We start from the raw sequence: 19,326 nt of genomic DNA, 5'->3' as shown, positions 1-19,326 counted from the left end.
AATTGTAAAAGTTGTGATATTTCACAACATGGGTGATGGACAAATAAACAACATGAAAAGTGGTGGAATTCTAGAAGTAATTCATTGTGACAATACACTGCACTTCATTTACCGCAGCATAATTCTGGCGTTTACCGCAGTTCTATGAAAAATTTCAACAATTAAAGAATTATAATGATTAAAATAAGAAAAATAAGAACAATAATGAATTTGTTCAAAATTACTTAACGCGTATATTTAAATATTTAAATTATTTTCCTTAAAAACAAGGAGAACTTCTCATTAATTAAATAAATAGATCATAAAATCTCATTAATTAAATAAGATGATCATTTTTAAAACGCGACATTTTTTATGTTCCCTGATGTAAAATCATTATTGAAAATCAATTGATTAGGAAACTCGGAAATTATTTACCCGAATTACTTTTCGCTATACTGAATATAGTACTATTACTATCTGCTATTATATTCATTATACATAATCCAAAAAAAGATGATATTACACGAAAAAAAAACAAACGAATATGAATGTTTAAAATAAATTCCAATTTAGTTTATTGATAAAAGATGATCAATTTTTTTAATAAATAAATCTGCATGGATTAAAGATTTATATTGATTTCACATGTTACATTGAGGTTGGTCGTTATTATTAAAATTGTTCGAAGCACACCAATAAAGAACTTAAGTTGGGACAACCAAGTATAAATAAAAAAAAAATGTTCTTTTTTTATAGGTGAGAATCGAATTTTAGAATCTGATTCAACCCATGCATCTAAAAGTATATATTAAACTATTAACTATTTATATAGTTGATTGCTTTTATTTACTTGGTTGACTCACAACCCTTACATCTTTCAATCTTTCATGAAAATACTGCAAATACTGCAATACTGCAATTACTGCAGTCATTTTTTTGAGAATTTTGCAGAAAAATTCTTAGAATACTTGTTCGATATTAAAAAATTCTTATTTATATTGTATAATGTATATGTCCTTTTAAACTTGACGACCATATGACGAACGAAATATTCTAGTTTATAAAAGTGGTAACGAATATTTCTTCACTTGAAACTAAATATATTTAATACTTATTGTAATTTTAATATTTATTGTAAACAATAAACAGCTACATACATACTATATTAGAATCGAACAAAGAAGAAAGATTGGAAGATTGTTGTGAAAATGGTGCGTTTAACATCAAGAATTGATTTATAAATTTTTGAATTTGACCTTTATTACACTTATTAATGTACGCGTTTTTTAGATCACCATTCACGTGAATTTTATTTATACTAATAAAAAGATATCAATAAATAACATGAATAATTGATGTACGTGATGCTAAATTCAAAGAATAACAGAAAAGAAGGAATATAAGTTACTTTATAAAGCAGGGGATAATGAAAATTATGGGATTAGAGGCAGAAACAAATCGGAAAAATAAGGCAAGACATTATCCGATTAATAGATTTTCATATCAAAAAGGTTCGAAATGAAATTAAAGTTAAAAAAGAATATAAAATTTACATCTATTGCATAAATTATAATAAAAATTCAATCAGATGAATAAGTAAGGTGTAAGATTGGTGGTATCGAGCTATTATATATATATATATATATATACTGTGCGGTAACAATACAAGCAGCACCAAAGAAAGTATCCATTAAGAAACTATTATCCGTTTAACAAAAATTTTTGGGGAAAATTGTCTTATTATAAAGCTGAAAATTTTGGTTTACCGAGTCGTTATATGGAGAATTGGTTTATCAAGGTTTGATTATTATTAGTTCACCATATTATTAATTTGCTATTCAATGTAAAATCATTTTATTTATAATTAATCAAAAATTTTTACGAATCAATTCAGTATTTGAGTATTTTGGCATTTGGGTTGCAACATTCAACTTTTGGTCCGATTTTTTATAAATGTTTGAATTATAATGATTAATCAAAGAATTGTTATTTCGGTAATCGTCCAAATATTGAATGAGGATTGGCTAAATGGATAAACGGATGAAAACTGCAGAGCAACGGGACGACTTAATATAGTCATATATCATCAATTTTAGTAATCTCTAATACCCTGTGACCTTTATCCAACTTATTCAATATATTACTGGATAAATCTCCTTTATTAAAGATTCGAGTTTATGCTCATGACATATAACGAACTATGCTTATTATTATAGTATTTAAAAATTTGATAAATTTCGCTATTAAAATCGTATTACGTAATATAGTCACATGATTACATAACGCAATTTTTGTTTCTCAAAAAAGTATTTATCGAAATTGAAATTTAGATAAATTTAATTAACCAATAACTAAATTTGATATAAATACTAAACTTTTTTTTTTTTGTACATCATTTTTGTTTACACTATTTCTCCTTTCTTGTTTTAACAAGATAAAAAAAATGTCTCATCAAAATTTAAAACAAGAAAAAGGTATAGAAATTGCATTAGCCTATTTAAGAGAAGTTAAGAATCGATGTAAGAAACCTAAAATATTTAATGAATTTTGCGAGACTATGAGATCATTTAAGAGAAAAGAAATCAGTGAAAGTTTTTGTCATGATATTGTTAAAAATCTTTTTAAAGATGATCCTGAATTATTAGAAGGATTTTACATTTATTTTCCCAGACAAAAAAATTTGTTGACATCACCATCATCGACAACTTGTATAACACCGCAACAGCGAGAAGTTGAAGAAAAAAATGATGTGCTAATTGATAAAGAAAATAATAATATGAACATAGATAACCAAAATTTAGTTATTGACAATATTGAAAATGAAAATGACAATAAATTGAATTTTCAAGGTAATATTTTATTATTATTATTATTATTATTTTATTATAATTTAATGATATTTGTAACTTGTCATATTTTCTTCGCAGGTAATGACTGTGAGAGTCATATAATAGTTAATAATGAAGGTGAGGAAAATAAAATTATTATCAATCAAGAATTAGAGAATGAAAACATTTCTAATATTCATCAAGGTATAAAGGTAAATTATATTGTATCGATACGAAATATCAGAATTTAATAAGAAAGTTTTTATGAATCCATTGTATTTAATCATTTTATTATTCTTTTTTCATAAATTCTTTTATTTTAGACAGCTTTTATTAATGAATTTTATACAAATTCTCATTTATCAAAGAAAGAAGCTTCTGATCTTTCAACAGTTATTTCTAATTCTTCACTCTCGTCATCGTCATCGCCACAAAATTCTTTTAAGAATATCGAGAGTTTTGATAATGATGATAATAATAACATTACTTTATTAAAACCTTCATCATCCACAAAAAAGAAAGAAATAACATCATCTCCAGCATCAAATTCATTAGAAACAGGATTACGTAGAAGTACTCGTAATCGCAAAATTGCCTCAAAACCAGTTGATGATGCTTATTTTTTCTATAAATAAGTTGTGTTCCTAGTAAATTATTCTGACTATATAAGAGTGGATTAAAATTTTAGCAATACTGACAAATAACTTTAATTATTTGAAAGAATTTTAGTTTAAATTTTTTTTTTTTATGAGAAAAGAACTTTAAAATTTTTTTCTCTTGTTATTGAAATTTTCTTTCTAATTTTCAATAAAGAATAAAACTTCTCTCAAATATCTTTTTGTAGTAACTTAAAGAAATTGATTTCTCACACCCACTGGGAATTATACAAGTTCCGGTTTATGGTGAGCATCACCTTTGCAGAGAATTTAAAAGGCTAAAAGAATACTTCTGATTAATATTTGATACCTTGGAGTTAAAGTTTTAATATCATAAATTCCTCACAGCACAATTTTCAAGTTACAATATTGGCATTCACACATTTAAGACATATTATTACTAAAAAAAAAAATGAATTTAGAATTGGTTTTTCAATAGGTATGATCATAAAATGCTGATTAGTTAAACTGTTTACAGTATTGGGATTTGCTCTTTTTTAAATGAAATGTATTTTATTAATAATAAACGGAATAATTCGATTATAGCGATAGATGATTATATAAAATAATGTTTGATTTTATTAATTATAATATAATTATTAATAATAACAACTGGTTATATTTAAAAAATTAGATTAATTTATAAAGAAAAAAAGAAAAATTCATACTATCCACAATAATTATAGTTAATTAATTCATTGTGTAGGAGCATTAAGTTCTTTCCGATATTTATCAACAAAAAGATGTTTTCCCTTTAAATTTCTAACCATCATTGATCCGACAACCAATCCACCAAACATTGGTAAAAGGCCTGCACCACCTTTCTTTCCTATAGTAACAAACATAGTTTCTTTCATAGGTTTATATTCTTCCAATTTTTTATTATCTATAAAGGATGATATATTTTTGCTAACTAAATCGGCATGTAATCCAGCTCTAAAGGCTAATTTGGTTTCTGGGACATTTGTGATATCTCCAATAGCAAAGATATGATTATATTCGTCATTTAAATCTAATTGGAGAGTTGGTTTAACTTTAACTAAATGACTATTTTCGTCTACTAAAGAACCATTTAATGATTCAACTAATGATGTGTTTGGTTTTGCTCCAATAGCAACAAATTGTACGTCAGATTCAATAACTTGCTCTTTTTCAGTCGTAATTGTTAATTTCGATAATCCATCTCCGATATTATTTTTTTGAAAATCGATTCTATCCCCAAGAATTAATTTAACGTTTAAATCTTTAAGCTGGTTTGCAAGTGAATCTCTTAATTTATTCGGGAAATTAGGGGAAAGTAAATTGTCTTCTCCATGCACAAGTGTAACTTCTTTTTTATTCTCATAAACGGATGCTATTTCACCGGCCAATTCAATACCGACGGGTCCGCCTCCAACAATTAAAATTTTTTGGGCATTTTTCACAGCTTCACGTTGTCTTATAATCTCTTTAGTACCGTCTTCTTTATTCTCTGCGTCAAATTTAGCAGGACGGGGATAATTACTTCCAGTAGCAATCACGGCGATTTCGAATGTGATATTTTGTTCTTCTCCATCATTTGTTCTTACAATAAGATCATTTTTGTTTAATTTTATTACAGTACCATGAATTAATTTACCCTGTCCATGTTTATCAAATAAGTGATCATATGGAATGGATACTTTCTCTTCAAATCCATCTTCAACTACCGTTCTTAATCCCGCAACACTATGATAAAAATGAGATTTTCTTTCAATTAAAATAATTTGATGAGATTGAGATTTATTAAATTTACTGGCAAGTTTTTGGGCAACTGCGTAACCCCCATAGCCGCCTCCAACGATTACAATTGTTTGAACAGACATTTTTTAAACGATAATAAAAGGTTGGATTTTTGGTATTTATGAAATTTAAATTTTCAAATTTTTTTTTTTTTTCCCTTGTATCGAGCATTTCTTTATATATAATAATTACGTCCGATCTGCTTGATCCGATCCAACTTAGTAATCAAATTAAATTTGTAAACTTCCGGAAAATGGAATACTTCCATTTTGTACCAATAAAGTATTATTAATCAAAAAAAAAAGTGCTTGATAAGCCGGAATTTTATGACTCCTTTCGGACTTGTTATGATTGGTATAATATTATAAGCCATATTAATCTAACAACGCAAAAACGACGTATTATGCACACGCGAACATAATTATTCTCTTTAATGTGATAACAATAACTCGTGAAAATGCACAAAATTAACGAATATATAAAAAGATTCGTCATTTTTTTTTTTAAAAAAAAAAGTTAAATATAGGGATGATTAAACATATGTAAAAGTATGTAATTTGTTCTATTTTTTTTACAAATTCATTTTAAACATTTTGTATTTGTTTTTATTGGTACACTTTTTTGATCGCATTATATATATAGAAAAGTCGTACAACCTAAATATAAATACATTACTTTTTTTTTATTTCGAGACTAATTAATTATAATGAAAATCTATGTTGTGTAGATCAATCTTTAAATTATTGGTCTCGGTATCGGCTCTTTTATTTGTCATAATAATCCATTATTAAAGGTGGTTTTATTTTTCAAATAAAACTTAGTACAAAATTAAATCCTACCAGTATCCTACCAGTATCCTACCATTTTTAAACAGTATAATTATTATATTTACTACCTAATTACAACATTATAGCCTAGTTATGATAATTTTAACAGAAAATTCTTAAAGTACCAAGATGATTAGCCAATATATAAAAATTATATAAGAATTTATAATGCTTGAGATTTTGAGAAAATTTTATGCTATAAAAATGATTAATTTGCATATTTTTTGGTATTTTTTAAAATATTAAAAGTCTTCAGTTGCTTAATGTTGCAATTTAAATATTATATATGAAATTCATAATTATTTTTATTTAAATTAATACAAATTATTCTTAAATTTATTTAATTTATTCTTTTATTAGTAAAGTTTTAATTAAAAGTTATATTTGAAATATTTATTTTATATTTTTTTAATATTTAATATAGTGGTATACTACTATTTAATATAATTATATCAAAAAGTAATATATTACTTACTGTAGAATAGGTTATAGTACCACTCTATAATCTGAATACTACTTTACTACTTTGTAACCTGAACATAGACTCTCTGTAATAGAAAGGGGAAAAACTACCAGAAAAATTAAATTTATATTTATATACTGTATTAAAAATACTCCAAATATTGTAATTTGTCTAGAATTAACATTAACTAAAAAAAAAAATTTTTTTTTTAGCAGTTTTTCCTCTTTATTTGCAAAAAGTCCAATCATTACTCTATAATTTAATTACTACTCTATAATCTGAATATTACTTTATAATATATAATCTAATTACTACTACCTAATTACTACACACTTTTTAATTTAATTACCTTTATTTTCTTCTTATTTTTATTTTATTTATAAACTAAGTTTTATATTAAGAATGCTATCTGTTTAAATGCTAGGTTCTATATTAAGAATGCTGATTTTTACTGGTTTGATAATAACAAATCAGTATCTAATTAGATGCTAATAGGTATTATTATTGTAATTTAAAAAGATATTGAAGATATTGGTAAGAGAATATATGCATATTGCTAATTATAATCAATTAATAGTATAAATCAAAATACAATAGCTTTTAATATAAGAATATTATTTTAAATACAATCAAATTTTAATAAATTATTTATTATTTAACATATCAGTATATTGATTGATAACTTTTTATTAAATAATTCATTATTTATAGAATTGATTATAAAAAAATATATTAGCAATTTGTAAATTTTATTAATTTAAAAATCTATTTATTAAACTATAATATATTAATATTTTATTATATTTTTTATCTATTTATGTTATATTATTATTTTATTGATTTTTTGAAACTAGTATGCAAAATATTTTCAAATAAAAAAAATTGCCTTAAATATCTTTTAATGCTATTTTTAAGTATTTAGAAGATTTCACAATAAAAAAAAAATGAAGTATTAATAACAGTTATTAATATTTTCAATTTTAAAAAACCTTTCTTTTTACTTTTTAATAAATATCTTTTAAACCAATTTAAGGTATTTTATTAATTTCAAAATGTCCTAAGAGTCCTATAATAAAAAAAAATGTTAAAATAAACCTTTTTTTTATTTTTTAAATACCTTTTAATCATAGAAATATAGTTACAATTAGATTTTACTAATCATATTTGATAATTGCAACTTTATGTTTTTTATATAATTGTAATTATAAGATATTAATTTTACCTTTTAGTATATTTTATTAATTTTGCAGTATTTTAAGGGTTTTGTAATAAAAAAAAATAAAATAAAATATTAATAATAGTTACTAATAAGGTTGCAGGCGAAACCCCATAGTAAACGCAAAACTTAACAAAACTATATTAAAATATTAATAAAAATTTGGCGAAACTTGACTATAAAAATCATATGAAATGACAAAACTATAATAAACTCTTATAAAAAAATTGACGAAACTGAGATTTAGACGTTTTGCCAAATTCAAAAATCAGTTTAGCCCGCAACCTTAGTTACTAATATTTTCAATTTAAAAAAATTACATTTTTTAACCTTTCAAAATATTTTATTGATTCTAAATTATTTTGAGATATACAGTCAACTCTCTTTATAGTCACACATTTGGGACAGTTTATATTTGGTGATTATAAAGAAATAGGACAGAACCCTGCTTATCTATAAGATAGGTCACCTCCAAGCCTAAGGTAAAAATCATATATAAAATTCTTTGCAGATCTTACTATAAAAGGAAATTTTATGTTACATTGTTATGATTTTTTTCCTTTTTAACTAATTAACCAATAGAATTTAAGAAAAGTAAGGCAAAAACTATTGAAGGGCCAATTTTCTACGGTAACCTTTATTATAAGTTAGTGGAGTCCTGATATGACTATATAAAAATTTCTTATATTTGTATATCATAATTCTGGCCAAAATTATGCTTAAAACTTTATTATATCGTAACTCTGCCAATATTAATCATAGAGAGATGATCTTACCGCTATTCAATTCGTCTTGATGAGACGGTTCTAATGGTATAAAATACAACAAAATCTAATCACTAAATTAATTTCTGAAATTAAAAAATAACAAATGGTTTTTGTGTAATAATTCTGCCAATATTAATCCTAGAGAGATGATCTTACTACCATTCGATTCGTCTTGATGAGACGAATCTAATGGTATAAGATACACTGAAATCCAATCACTAGATCAATTTCTGAAATTAAAAAATAATAAATAATGTTTAAGTAGTAACTTCGTCAATATTGATCACAGAAAGATGAGCTTACTACCATTCGATTCATTTTGATGAAATGAATCTAATGGTATAAGATACACCGAAATCCAATCACTAGATCAATTTCTGAAATTAAAAAATAATAAATAATGTTTAAGTAGTAATTCCGTCAATATTGATCACAGAAAGATGAGCTTACTACCATTCAATTCGTCTTGATGAAACGAATCTAATGGTATAAGATACACCAAAATCCAATCACTAAATCAATTTCTGAAATTAAAAAATAATAAATAATGTTTAAGTAGTAACTCCGTCAATATTGATCACAGAAAGATGAGATTACCACCATTCGATTCGTCTTGATGAGGCGATTCCAATGAGCTATTAATCGTCTTTTTATAATCACAAGGTACCAAGAAATTTAGCAAAATGTTAAATGGCGCAGTAAACGTAAATCAAGAAATATTATAATGCTGATGTTTAACATTTTGTTGAATAACTCATCAGCCAGTGATAGTAAAAGGATAAAAATACCACCATTTGATTTGTCTCAGTGAGACAATTCTAACAAGCTATGGTACATCTTTGTACAATTATTAGATGCCAAATTATTTTATATATTCTTTATATAACTGTGATTATAAACGGTTTTTTTTAATATAAGATTTTTGAGAATAGGTATATATAATAGTGACTATAGATAGATTGTGACTATATAGGATAGATTTTAATAATAAAGTGTTTTGAACATTCAACTGGTGTAACTATATAGTAGAATGTGACTATAACGGGAGTGATTATAGAGGGAGTTGATTGTACTTTTGAAGTTTAATTATAATTAAACTGAATTAGAACAATAAGTATAGTTAGTATACTAATTGTTTAATTATTAATATTTTAAGATAAAAATTATATTGGATTACTTTTTAAGATAAAGTTTATTATAGGAAAAAGTGAAGACTTCTTCTTCCAATCATGATATCTCTTCTTCTATTAACATTGATTATTATTAAACAAATTCATTTTTCCAATGTTCAGAAGTTATAATATTTTCATCTCCAATAATTTCATTATTATTATCTGTAGGATTTTATTGTAAATTTTCTGCAGAATCATCAACTGGTTTAGCATTTAAATCAAAAGGCTTTTACTTCATTTTTTTGCAATTTTTTTTTTCTAAATGAAAAATTAATAGATGCATGAAGTTTACTTATTAATAAAACTTTGTCATTCTAAAAAAATAATTAAATTAATATATTTTAAATAAATATTATCAAATTTATTAATTTAAACTTACATTTAATCAGTTACAATGATTTGTGTGTAAAATTCCATAGATAACCACATGCATTCAGCATTCTACTGAAACAGCATTTATATAGATTCCAAAAATTCTTAAAGCAATACCAGCCAATTCTTTATAATCACCTTCAATATACTTCCAGGACTTGATTTCCACCAAATTGACCAAAAGTTTCATCATCAAATGGTTCAATTTTTTGGTGATAATTCTCAAAATCTAACAATAAGTAGGTTGATTTTTTCTGAAACCATACTTTGTAATAGTATTATTAAATAACATCTCAATGTAGTAAATGATAAATTTTCATCCTAGGATTGAAATATGTAAGCCAATACTTTGGATGGTAATGACTGCTTCCATTGATACCACTGTTTTTCTAATCATTCTATCATTTTTTCGCCTAACACAACATCTGAAAACTGATTCAAAATTGAATAAAATATCTTAAAGCATGAAGTAATTAAAAAAGATGTGCTTTGTCACTTTGAAGCTTATTTTAAATACCACAATAAGGTAATAAAACTTCTTGCAAAGATTCTATTATATCCCACCAATTTGTTCAAATAAATTTCATTGGCATTATTTGATATTAAAGAACTTGCTTCTACTGGTGTAGATTGTGAATGCTTATGCCGAATTGCCAATTCTAAAAAACATTATTAGAAATAATAAATTAACTAAATACAATGAATCAAATAATATTAAATTTAAGAAATTTATATTACTCTTAATGCCTGTTTAGATCGAATTAAACTTTTAAAATAATAGTAATGACTGTTCCATCTAGTTTTACATGGAATCATAATTGAATATTATTTATTATATAATTCTTTTATATATCACGTAATTTACCAATAAAATAGCTATTATTTCCATTTTTAAATATGCCGCTACTGTGATTGCTTTGGCTGATGCACTTTTTAATGTAGGTGATTCTTTAAATTAGTGTTTTGAGGTTTAAAAGTTCGTCCAATAAAGTTTTCCATTAGCTTCCATACATAGAACTCGTATATTATTCTTTACTATCATCTATATTAAATAAAGTCAAGACGATTAGAAATAATACTAAAACAAATATACAATAAAATAAACTTTTTACCTTATATTTGTATATTGAAACTAAAAATTTGCATTTAAAATCTTTTTATAAATTTTCTTTTAATAATATGACCAGAGAGTATTGTGCTAGCAATCTCTTATATTATATATAAAATCTTTAAATTCATCAGTAGAAAATTTACTCGGCACTTCATATAGTGGAAGATCTTTTTAAAGATTTTTAGTCCAAGGTGTATAATTCCAAAAACTTGAAATTTATTCATGATAATCAACGGCTATAACTAGCATATCTCGTGATGTCTTTGGCAATTTAAAATATTTAGATATTTTTTTGTCATGTACTCCAGTGTAAGATCTTATACCTTCTATCGCTCCCATTTCATGTAATTTTCTATCAAATACACAATGCCATCTATTTTCCTTCCTGTCAATTTTTTTTGCATTTTTTAGTACGGCTCTTTCGGAGCTTGCATATGATGGAACGTCCGATATGTAAAAAATTAGCATTAATATGTATATACAAGCTCCAAATAAAGCAACAGTATACCAATATTCATATAGACCCACTATAGTTCTTATTGATGTTTGAATCCATTCTAAGTCGTGGTGTTGGCTACTATCATAAGGAACATTGTCTGGCAGATATGATGTCATTACTTCCTTACGTAATTCTCAGGTTTTTATTTCCGTATTTGACTATTTCTTCTGCAATATTAGATGGAACATCAGGAATGCTTTCCATTCTTCATCATTGAACAACTCTCTAATACCTTGATTATCACAATTTATGATAAAAGAATGCGCATGACTAAAAAATATAAAAGATATACAGTATTAGTGTTAGAATTATAGAAAAAGCCAAGTTTTTTGAATACTTACTCTTCGTAATCATTGTCCTTTACGTAATTAAAAAGTAAATCCTCAACTACTCTACCAGAGCTTAATTTTAACTTTGTTGTTTCTGGTATTTTTTCGAATGATTGACGAAATGCAACTTTGGCACAGGTTTCTTTATCAACATCATCGTTTCCACCATCATTTTTATTCTCATGATCTTCAATTCTTCACCTTTATTCCATTCAATATTATCTTCTGAAGTTGTTTTTTCTTCGTCATTATCATCCGTTTCATACTTATCTTGCACTTCCGGCCTGTCCTTTCGCTAAATAAACATGCAATAGTAAAAAAAAATTATATGAGATTTTTACAAACTATTTATCTTTGCGAGTTGATTCATACTGACCTATATATATATATATATATATATATATTCTAGTTGTATCACTAGTTATAATATACTTGGTGTGATCCTCTTCATATTGAGGTTGGTTATGCACCGCTGATTTTGAATTAGATGGATCGATTGAAGTGGGAGACTCTACTGGAATAGCTGGGATGTAGGACATGGCTGAGGTGGAGGACTCTTCTTCTTCAAATGTAACGGTTCTTTTCTGTACACATTCTAAAGGTGAGAAAGAGTTTTCATTGCGGGCTATACACTTTGAAAATACAGCTACCTTGTCTTCTGGGGTTCTTGGATTGGTCTACAAAATAATATAAAATAATATATAATCGGGTAAGCCCATGATTGCGAAAAAAAGTTATAAGGAATTCAGATAATATGCAGATGGAAGTTGAAACTTTATACTTACACCATCCTTTTCCAGATCAAGGGGTTGCTTAAAAGATGATACATGGTCAATGTTATCAAGAATATCTATGCGAAAGATTTTCAATTTACTTTAGATACATCATCCTCGCAGAACAATGCATCTTCTTCTAATGTTGAAATTCTCGCAAACAAAATTCAAGTTTCTCCAATGCAGCTAGCAACTCTTAGTTGTGGCTGCGATGACAGAAAAATATGGATTTTATTCTCCGTAGGTTCATAATCAGCTTCAAATATTTTTTAAAATTGTATTCAGGTTCCATAGGTACGCCTTTAAGTTCTCTAATATCGTCTTCACCATAGATTTGCTCCATCTGTGTAAGTAGAAATGGTAGCTTCTCTCTGTATATTGTATAACAGAAGAAATGAGTGCTTGTTGAAAAGATTAGCAACCGGAGAAATCATTAAGCTCACCCCGATCATGTCAAAGGCTAAACAAGTTTTCACACTTTAGTTATAAAAAAAAAGACCAATAATTAGCATTTTCGCAGAAATAAGCATAAAATGGTTTCTGTATTTTGAAGAAATTCGGCCAGGCGACAAGCAGTTTCCCAGCTAGATATCGGTTCCTTCAGTCACTATTAATGGCAGTACTTTCCAGAAAACATACCTTCTAGTCGGATGTTACAAGCTGTTTTGTTTAGCAGTGCGAATTCGTCTTCATGTTAGGACGTAACGTAAGATTTTTTTTAATACGATCGAAAATACGAGCATCGTCTTCAAAGTAGTAGTGAGCCGCAATTTTTTCACATGTCCAAGGTTTTGATGATAATTCAAAAAAGTTTGACATTTTCTAGTTGAATAGCGCGTTAGACGTGTAGTTAATAGTTATATATATCTTCCCCGGTAACACCAATAATACCAACAAATTTTCTACCCCACGTGACCTAAAAATATTCATCACATTGCCCTCAAAATTATCCCCTTAAATGTCACCGGTCACGTGTGTATACGATATTTATGTACGAACTGGCCGGGGTTTAATGCTAAACGCTATCTCGTGCAAGTGCATAACTCTAAAACTCGGGCCAGTTCGTACGTTAATATCATACACCCCGTCGATTTTTATTATTATTGTTACACGAAACTTGCCGTATTGACATTATATTGAGGAAAATGGATCAAATTTATTGATACGCAGTTTATACAAGAATTCAAGAATTTATTAAATTATAATGTACGATCCTGGAAATCCAACAGTTCCTAAAGGAACACATAGCAAAAAGGTTAGTTCACTATAAATTATATTGATAAAAAAATTTTTTTTGGTTTAAAAGTTATTAAAAAATCCGTTAAAAAAAGCAGGCGTTTTTTATATTCAAGTTACAATTTGTTCACGAAAAAAGTATCATAATATTACCATTAGCCTCTCTTTTTTCTTTATACTCCCCATCATTCCAAAATGTCATTTTATATCCGCACAAAATATTGTTTTTTAACAGAAAAATGAGACGGAAACCGAAAATAATGATGATTATTTACTTGAAGAAGAGGATGCTTTTTCACTTCCTCGTGGTCATGTCCCTCAATCATATCTTGATTTGTCGAGTACAGATATGGCAAGTATGGATGAGCATTTACCAGAAAGTAATATAGGATATAAATTATTGATGAAAATGGGTTGGAAAGCTGGTCAAGGTCTTGGAAGTTCACAACAAGGTTAAATATTTATATTAGCATCAATTTATATAATTGATAATTTTTTAATTATTTATTGATTTTACCTGATTTAATTAAACAATTAATAGGTAGAAAAGAACCAATTCGAATAGACATTAAATCTGATAGTTTAGGCGTGGGTAAACTCGAAGAAGAAAATTATTATCATGCTACTAGCACCGCAAAACGTAAAGCTTTAGATAGTGAAAAAATTGCAGAAGAAACCGAAGAAGAACGCGTTCAAAGACAAGTGAGTTCTTTTTTTTTAAAAAAAACGAGTTTTTAATGATTATTTATTTCTCAAATCATTATTTAATTATAGAATAAAGTTCAAAAACAAGAATCTATCAAAAAGGAATTAGAAAACATCAATGCAGCTTTTTATTGCGCGTTATGTGATAAACAATATACAAAAATCTCAGAATATGAGACCCATTTGAGTTCGTACGATCATAATCATCGTAAGGTAATAATTATCAATATTCTTATCAAGAAAGACAAACATTTTTATTATATGAATAATTTTATTATTTTTATAGCGATTTAAGGAAATGAAAGAAAGTAATCGCCCAACAGCTAAATTGGATAAAAAACGAGAAAAGGAACGTAAGAGAGAAGAAAAAGAATTGGCAAGAATGCAACAAGCTGCACTTCAAAGAGCAGGCAGCAAACAATCTATTGATAAAGATATTATTAATAATAATTCAGTCAGCAATATCGCCACCATTTCATCTTCCATAAATAGTAGAAGTTCAGAAGGAGGTGGCGGAGGTTGGACTACTGTAGATATAAGTTCATCTTCTAATTCATCTAGTTCAACAAGTAGCCAACAAAGTGGTTGGAAGTTTGTACGTGCAACAACAACAAGTAACACAAGTGGATGGAATTCATCATCATCGTCATCAGCATTTAAATCCGACGGTTGGACCACGACTATAGATCAACCAAATAATCATAGTACCGTGCCAGAAACTGTAAGTTTACCTAATAGTACGCCAAAATCAAAATTAATATTTGGAATCGGAAAATCGTCCGCAGATAATTCAGAGGTATTTATGTACATATAAGTATACATATAATTATTAAAAATTAACAAAATTTAAAATTTTTTTAGACTCAAAAATCAGCTTTTAAGTTTGGATTCAAGAAGAAATAATAAATTTTTTTTTATTTTTTTATTTTTATTTTTCGGGTTTGCAATTTTGATTAAACATTTTCAAAAAAAATGGCAGAGAGCTAGGCAAAGAAATGCTTATAAAATTGGGTTAACAATTTAACTTTATAGTGATTTATTTAGTTGGATTTAGTTAGTCTATATAATACAATTAAAAAAAAATTGATTTCTATTTAAACTAAGATATTTATAAATTATATATTTTTATAAAAAAGTGATAACTATAATCTAACCATATTTCATATTTTATACATGTCCCATTACAACAGAAAATTTTAATGTTGAAGAAGAATTATTAGTTATTGATGATGATGAACTATCAAAATCACGAACGTCCAAAAGATAATCATCTTGACAGAGACTCGAACTTCGCCATCCCTATAAAATCAAAGAGCATATCTAAAATATAAAAAACTTAAAATAAAAGAAACGAGATAAAATTAATAAAATAATTCACCTACCCAACTTTGCATTAATGCAAAATTATCAGGACTACTCTGGAACTGGGTTAAAACATGGCTAGGACCTCTGGCAGGACAAAAAATTTTGAACCAAGTTCTAACCGTTTTTCTCTTATCAGCATATCTTGAAAAACTTTTTTCGTTATTAATTTTCATGTGAATAGTTTGACGATATCTTTCTTCGGTTCCTGGTGATGATGATGGTGAACTCTTATTGGTGGATGATCCATTCACCATTGTAGAAGAATTTGTATTATTTCCACAAGATGAACTTGGATCAGGCATTGAATGACGGTGCAAATATACTCCAAGTTGTATACCTTTACGGGGAGTTTTTATTTTCTGAATATACATATTCCAATTAGATCTACAAATATCAAAAATTTTTTAGTGAATAAACAAAATTTCATAAATTCCCTTTCGTTATTTTCTACTTACCCTGCATAAAATTTTGTTCCTGAATAAACTCGCTGTTTTTCTTTTAATTTCGCGACATCCGCAAATTCAACACTGAATCTGAAAGGAGCGAATAATGAATATTCCACACTTCCTCTACCTTCGCCATCCTTCATTGCTTTCGTTCCACCTCCAATCATGTCCTCTAAACCGGTCAATGCTTCTCCTATATGTGTAGTATCGTCCGATGGGATTTCAAAATGAACTCCAGTCGAACTAGGAGGTATTTCGGAAGAAGATATGCCCAATGTTACATCAGTTTCAGCAGCGTTTTCAATCTTATTACGCAAATCTATTTGATGCCATAGAGCGTCCTTTAATATATAATCTGGAGCTAATGGGACATTTGTTATACTGTCACAATCATGTGAAATTGCAGTTAATTCTTCAAAGGCCATGTGAGCATAATATATTGCATAAGTGAATATAGCAGTATAAATTGCTTCATCGCTTTCAGCCTGCAGAGAATTTGATGAACATATGGAACTTAATGTGCTAACTGATGCAGACCTTCTTGTGTGATAAGAGAATGTCGAATCTGGAAATCTTTTTGCTTTAATGGGAGAATTTGTAATTGTTGGTGATGTGGGAGAAGTGGGAAAAGAAATGTCCGAAGATAAATTACTTAAATCTGTGTAATTCACTAGTGAAGAAGACACTAAATTATGTCTTTTTTGTTCTGCCGCAATCTTCCTTCTTTTACTAACAACATCCCTTGCAAACAAATACCTTTCATATTCACTAGGTACCCAGAATGCATCACTTTCAATCACCCTCTTAAGCCATTCAGCGGGCAATGTCAAAAAAGCAGGCCTAAGCCTCAAATTATCATATCCTTCCCTACATAGATAAGTAAAACATGATTCCGTAATCTTTTCTGAATGTGTACCATAAAAATGTGAAGTTGCAAAAGTTAAATAATGTACCACAGTATCTTCTTTAATATCTCTTAATATCACCTCAACACACATTTCACATAAATCTTGGAGGTCAAGGAAAGATGCAGTAGCGAGAAGACTCAGTACCTGTGAAGGTAAAATAACTTCATCTAATCTACCATATAAACGTCCTAGTGCTATTTCAAATGCATCACGTGTGATGTTTTCATCATCAAATCGAAGTTCTATATCTTTTTGCCCACTTTCTTTCCACGGACCTTCGAGTAAAACGGAAAAATATGAATTTTGATAAAGAATGATTCTATGTAAATGATAGTCTTTATCAAATGCCTTAATTGTTACATCACTTCCGCTTCCTTCAATTAAACCTCTTGAATAAATATGTTTACAAAGGCTCATCATTTGACGTAATACCCTTTGAGGATCCTGTGCGGGTGGAGGATAAACGGACGAAGAAACAATATCGTTAATGTAATCTCTCGTGTTCCCACTCTCCTTTTGAGTTAAGGTGAGGAGAGGAGACATAGTGAATGGTGAAGTTCGATTTTGTTGAGCTGCTGTTGTTGACGTTGCAGCGTGATTAGAACTAATATTATCCAGGTTGGAAGCTAAGCTAAAATCTTCAAGCAACTGTGTAAATTCGATATCTGCTATATTATCTTCTTTGACAAGGTTTGAAGTCATATGGTAAACCAATGAATAGGAAGTTACTATTGTATTTTTTATAAATAGCTCCTTGCAAAAATATTTGCAAGTTTCAAGTATATGAGAAACCTTATTTTGTTGGGTTTTGTTATTATTACTTTTTAAAGTTTGTGTTGAAACTATATTACAAATAAAGAACGAATGGACAAAGGTGGTTTTTTGGCTTGAAGAAAAGTGAACCAAAAAGTAAAAAAGTAAAATTTCTTTTAACGGGGGCTCTAAACTTGGTATAACAAACATTTGAACATTTTGTCATTATTTTCGTTCAAATTGGATTGGCTGAGGAGCTGCAGGTGATTGTCGTAGATAGATCTTGAAATTCCCCTGCAACATACCCCATTTTCTACATTTTTGGGTGAAAGAGAACAATTGAATATTTAAAGGAAGAAAATTTTTTAACGTCCACAACAATCTTATAATTGTTCGTTTTCGTTGCTTACGAAAGAAATAATATTTGTAATAGAAGTTTTTTATAATAGAAATTTTTTCATTGAACCTAACACTTTATATACTATAATTCTTTGGTAATAGTGTGGCTTGTTCATCGAATTATTGCACAAATTTTATTTTTTTTTCGATACGAAAGATTGATTCCGATCATCTATTATTACTTTGTTGTGAAAATCAAAAATCAATTAAATGGAAAGTTTATTTTTGCAATTGTGCATTATATTCATTCCGTTTTTGTTCGATGGAAAAAATTAAGTTTTTGATTTCTATTGTTCAAAAAAAAAAAAAATTTTTTCCGCGTGATCTTGTGATATCCTCGATTAGAGTCGAGAGTCGGCATAAAACATTATTTGAATTGACTCTCGCCGCAGTATCAATGTAACGATCAATCCTGATTTGTGTGCATTCTTGTTTTTTTTTGTGGCTTTGTCACATTTGTCACACTGTCACAGTGGCTTTAGAAGTTCATTATGTGGCTTGGCTGTGATATAAAATGAACAATAAACAATAGTAAATATAGTAAACGTGATAATTGACACATCACGAGATTAGGTTTTTTTAAACCGACTGTGCGACTCCTGGATTCTTCGTAGTACTCTCGCGACTTTTTCAGTGTCCTACATTTGTGTTCATCTTCTGTATTATACAATTTCCATATTTTTCAAAGAATTTTGTCGTTTCTCAACCATTTCGTTCCAGTAAAGTAACGCATAAATACTTATTAAGGAAATAAAGTT

The 19,326-nt window shown here is 27.6% G+C and overlaps 6 protein-coding genes across 6 annotated transcripts; 2 read left to right on the top strand and 4 right to left on the bottom strand.

Annotated features, from left to right (window-relative positions):
* Nucleotides 1-1,417: 1,417 nt before the first annotated feature.
* OCT59_003156 (uncharacterized protein) lies at nucleotides 1,418-1,957 on the top strand (the record flags this gene model as incomplete). The annotated part of the gene is made up of 3 exons (XM_066145436.1): nucleotides 1,418-1,493; nucleotides 1,731-1,780; nucleotides 1,877-1,957. 3 exons carry the CDS (start codon nucleotides 1,418-1,420, stop codon nucleotides 1,955-1,957), a joined length of 207 nt encoding a protein of 68 aa, XP_065996159.1.
* A 429-nt stretch (nucleotides 1,958-2,386) lies between these two features.
* OCT59_003155 (uncharacterized protein) lies at nucleotides 2,387-3,445 on the top strand (the record flags this gene model as incomplete). The annotated part of the gene is made up of 3 exons (XM_025316879.2): nucleotides 2,387-2,831; nucleotides 2,910-3,022; nucleotides 3,134-3,445. The coding sequence occupies exons 1-3, from the start codon at nucleotides 2,426-2,428 to the stop codon at nucleotides 3,443-3,445; spliced, it is 831 nt and encodes a 276-aa protein (XP_025179489.1). The 5' UTR covers nucleotides 2,387-2,425.
* Nucleotides 3,446-4,017: 572 nt separating this feature from the next.
* OCT59_003154 (uncharacterized protein) lies at nucleotides 4,018-5,380 on the bottom strand. Its single transcript, XM_025316880.2, has one exon. The coding sequence runs from the start codon at nucleotides 5,308-5,310 to the stop codon at nucleotides 4,162-4,164; it is 1,149 nt and encodes a 382-aa protein (XP_025179490.1). The 5' UTR covers nucleotides 5,311-5,380; the 3' UTR covers nucleotides 4,018-4,161.
* Nucleotides 5,381-10,548: 5,168 nt separating this feature from the next.
* Nucleotides 10,549-11,770, bottom strand: OCT59_003153 (uncharacterized protein; the record flags this gene model as incomplete). The annotated part of the gene is made up of 5 exons (XM_066145435.1): nucleotides 10,549-10,703; nucleotides 10,783-10,791; nucleotides 11,056-11,086; nucleotides 11,157-11,176; nucleotides 11,479-11,770. 5 exons carry the CDS (start codon nucleotides 11,768-11,770, stop codon nucleotides 10,549-10,551), a joined length of 507 nt encoding a protein of 168 aa, XP_065996158.1.
* Nucleotides 11,771-11,812: 42 nt separating this feature from the next.
* OCT59_003152 (uncharacterized protein) lies at nucleotides 11,813-13,208 on the bottom strand (the record flags this gene model as incomplete). Its single annotated transcript, XM_066145434.1, has 7 exons — nucleotides 11,813-11,924; nucleotides 11,996-12,178; nucleotides 12,416-12,567; nucleotides 12,634-12,660; nucleotides 12,769-12,856; nucleotides 13,084-13,127; nucleotides 13,200-13,208. The coding sequence occupies 7 exons, from the start codon at nucleotides 13,206-13,208 to the stop codon at nucleotides 11,813-11,815; spliced, it is 615 nt and encodes a 204-aa protein (XP_065996157.1).
* Nucleotides 13,209-15,700: 2,492 nt separating this feature from the next.
* On the bottom strand, nucleotides 15,701-18,350 carry OCT59_003151 (uncharacterized protein). The gene is made up of 3 exons (XM_025316882.2): nucleotides 16,518-18,350; nucleotides 16,080-16,446; nucleotides 15,701-15,996 (listed from the first exon to the last, which is right to left on the bottom strand). The coding sequence occupies exons 1-3, from the start codon at nucleotides 18,116-18,118 to the stop codon at nucleotides 15,865-15,867; spliced, it is 2,100 nt and encodes a 699-aa protein (XP_025179494.2). The 5' UTR covers nucleotides 18,119-18,350; the 3' UTR covers nucleotides 15,701-15,864.
* Nucleotides 18,351-19,326: the final 976 nt, after the last annotated feature.

The sequence above is a fragment of the Rhizophagus irregularis genome, chromosome 11, assembly GCF_026210795.1.
Source record: "Rhizophagus irregularis chromosome 11, complete sequence".
Classification (NCBI taxonomy): Eukaryota; Fungi; Glomeromycota; class Glomeromycetes; order Glomerales; family Glomeraceae; genus Rhizophagus; species Rhizophagus irregularis.
The sequence above is the reverse complement of the archived record's forward strand: the minus strand, read 5'-3'. Positions and strand labels throughout refer to the sequence as shown.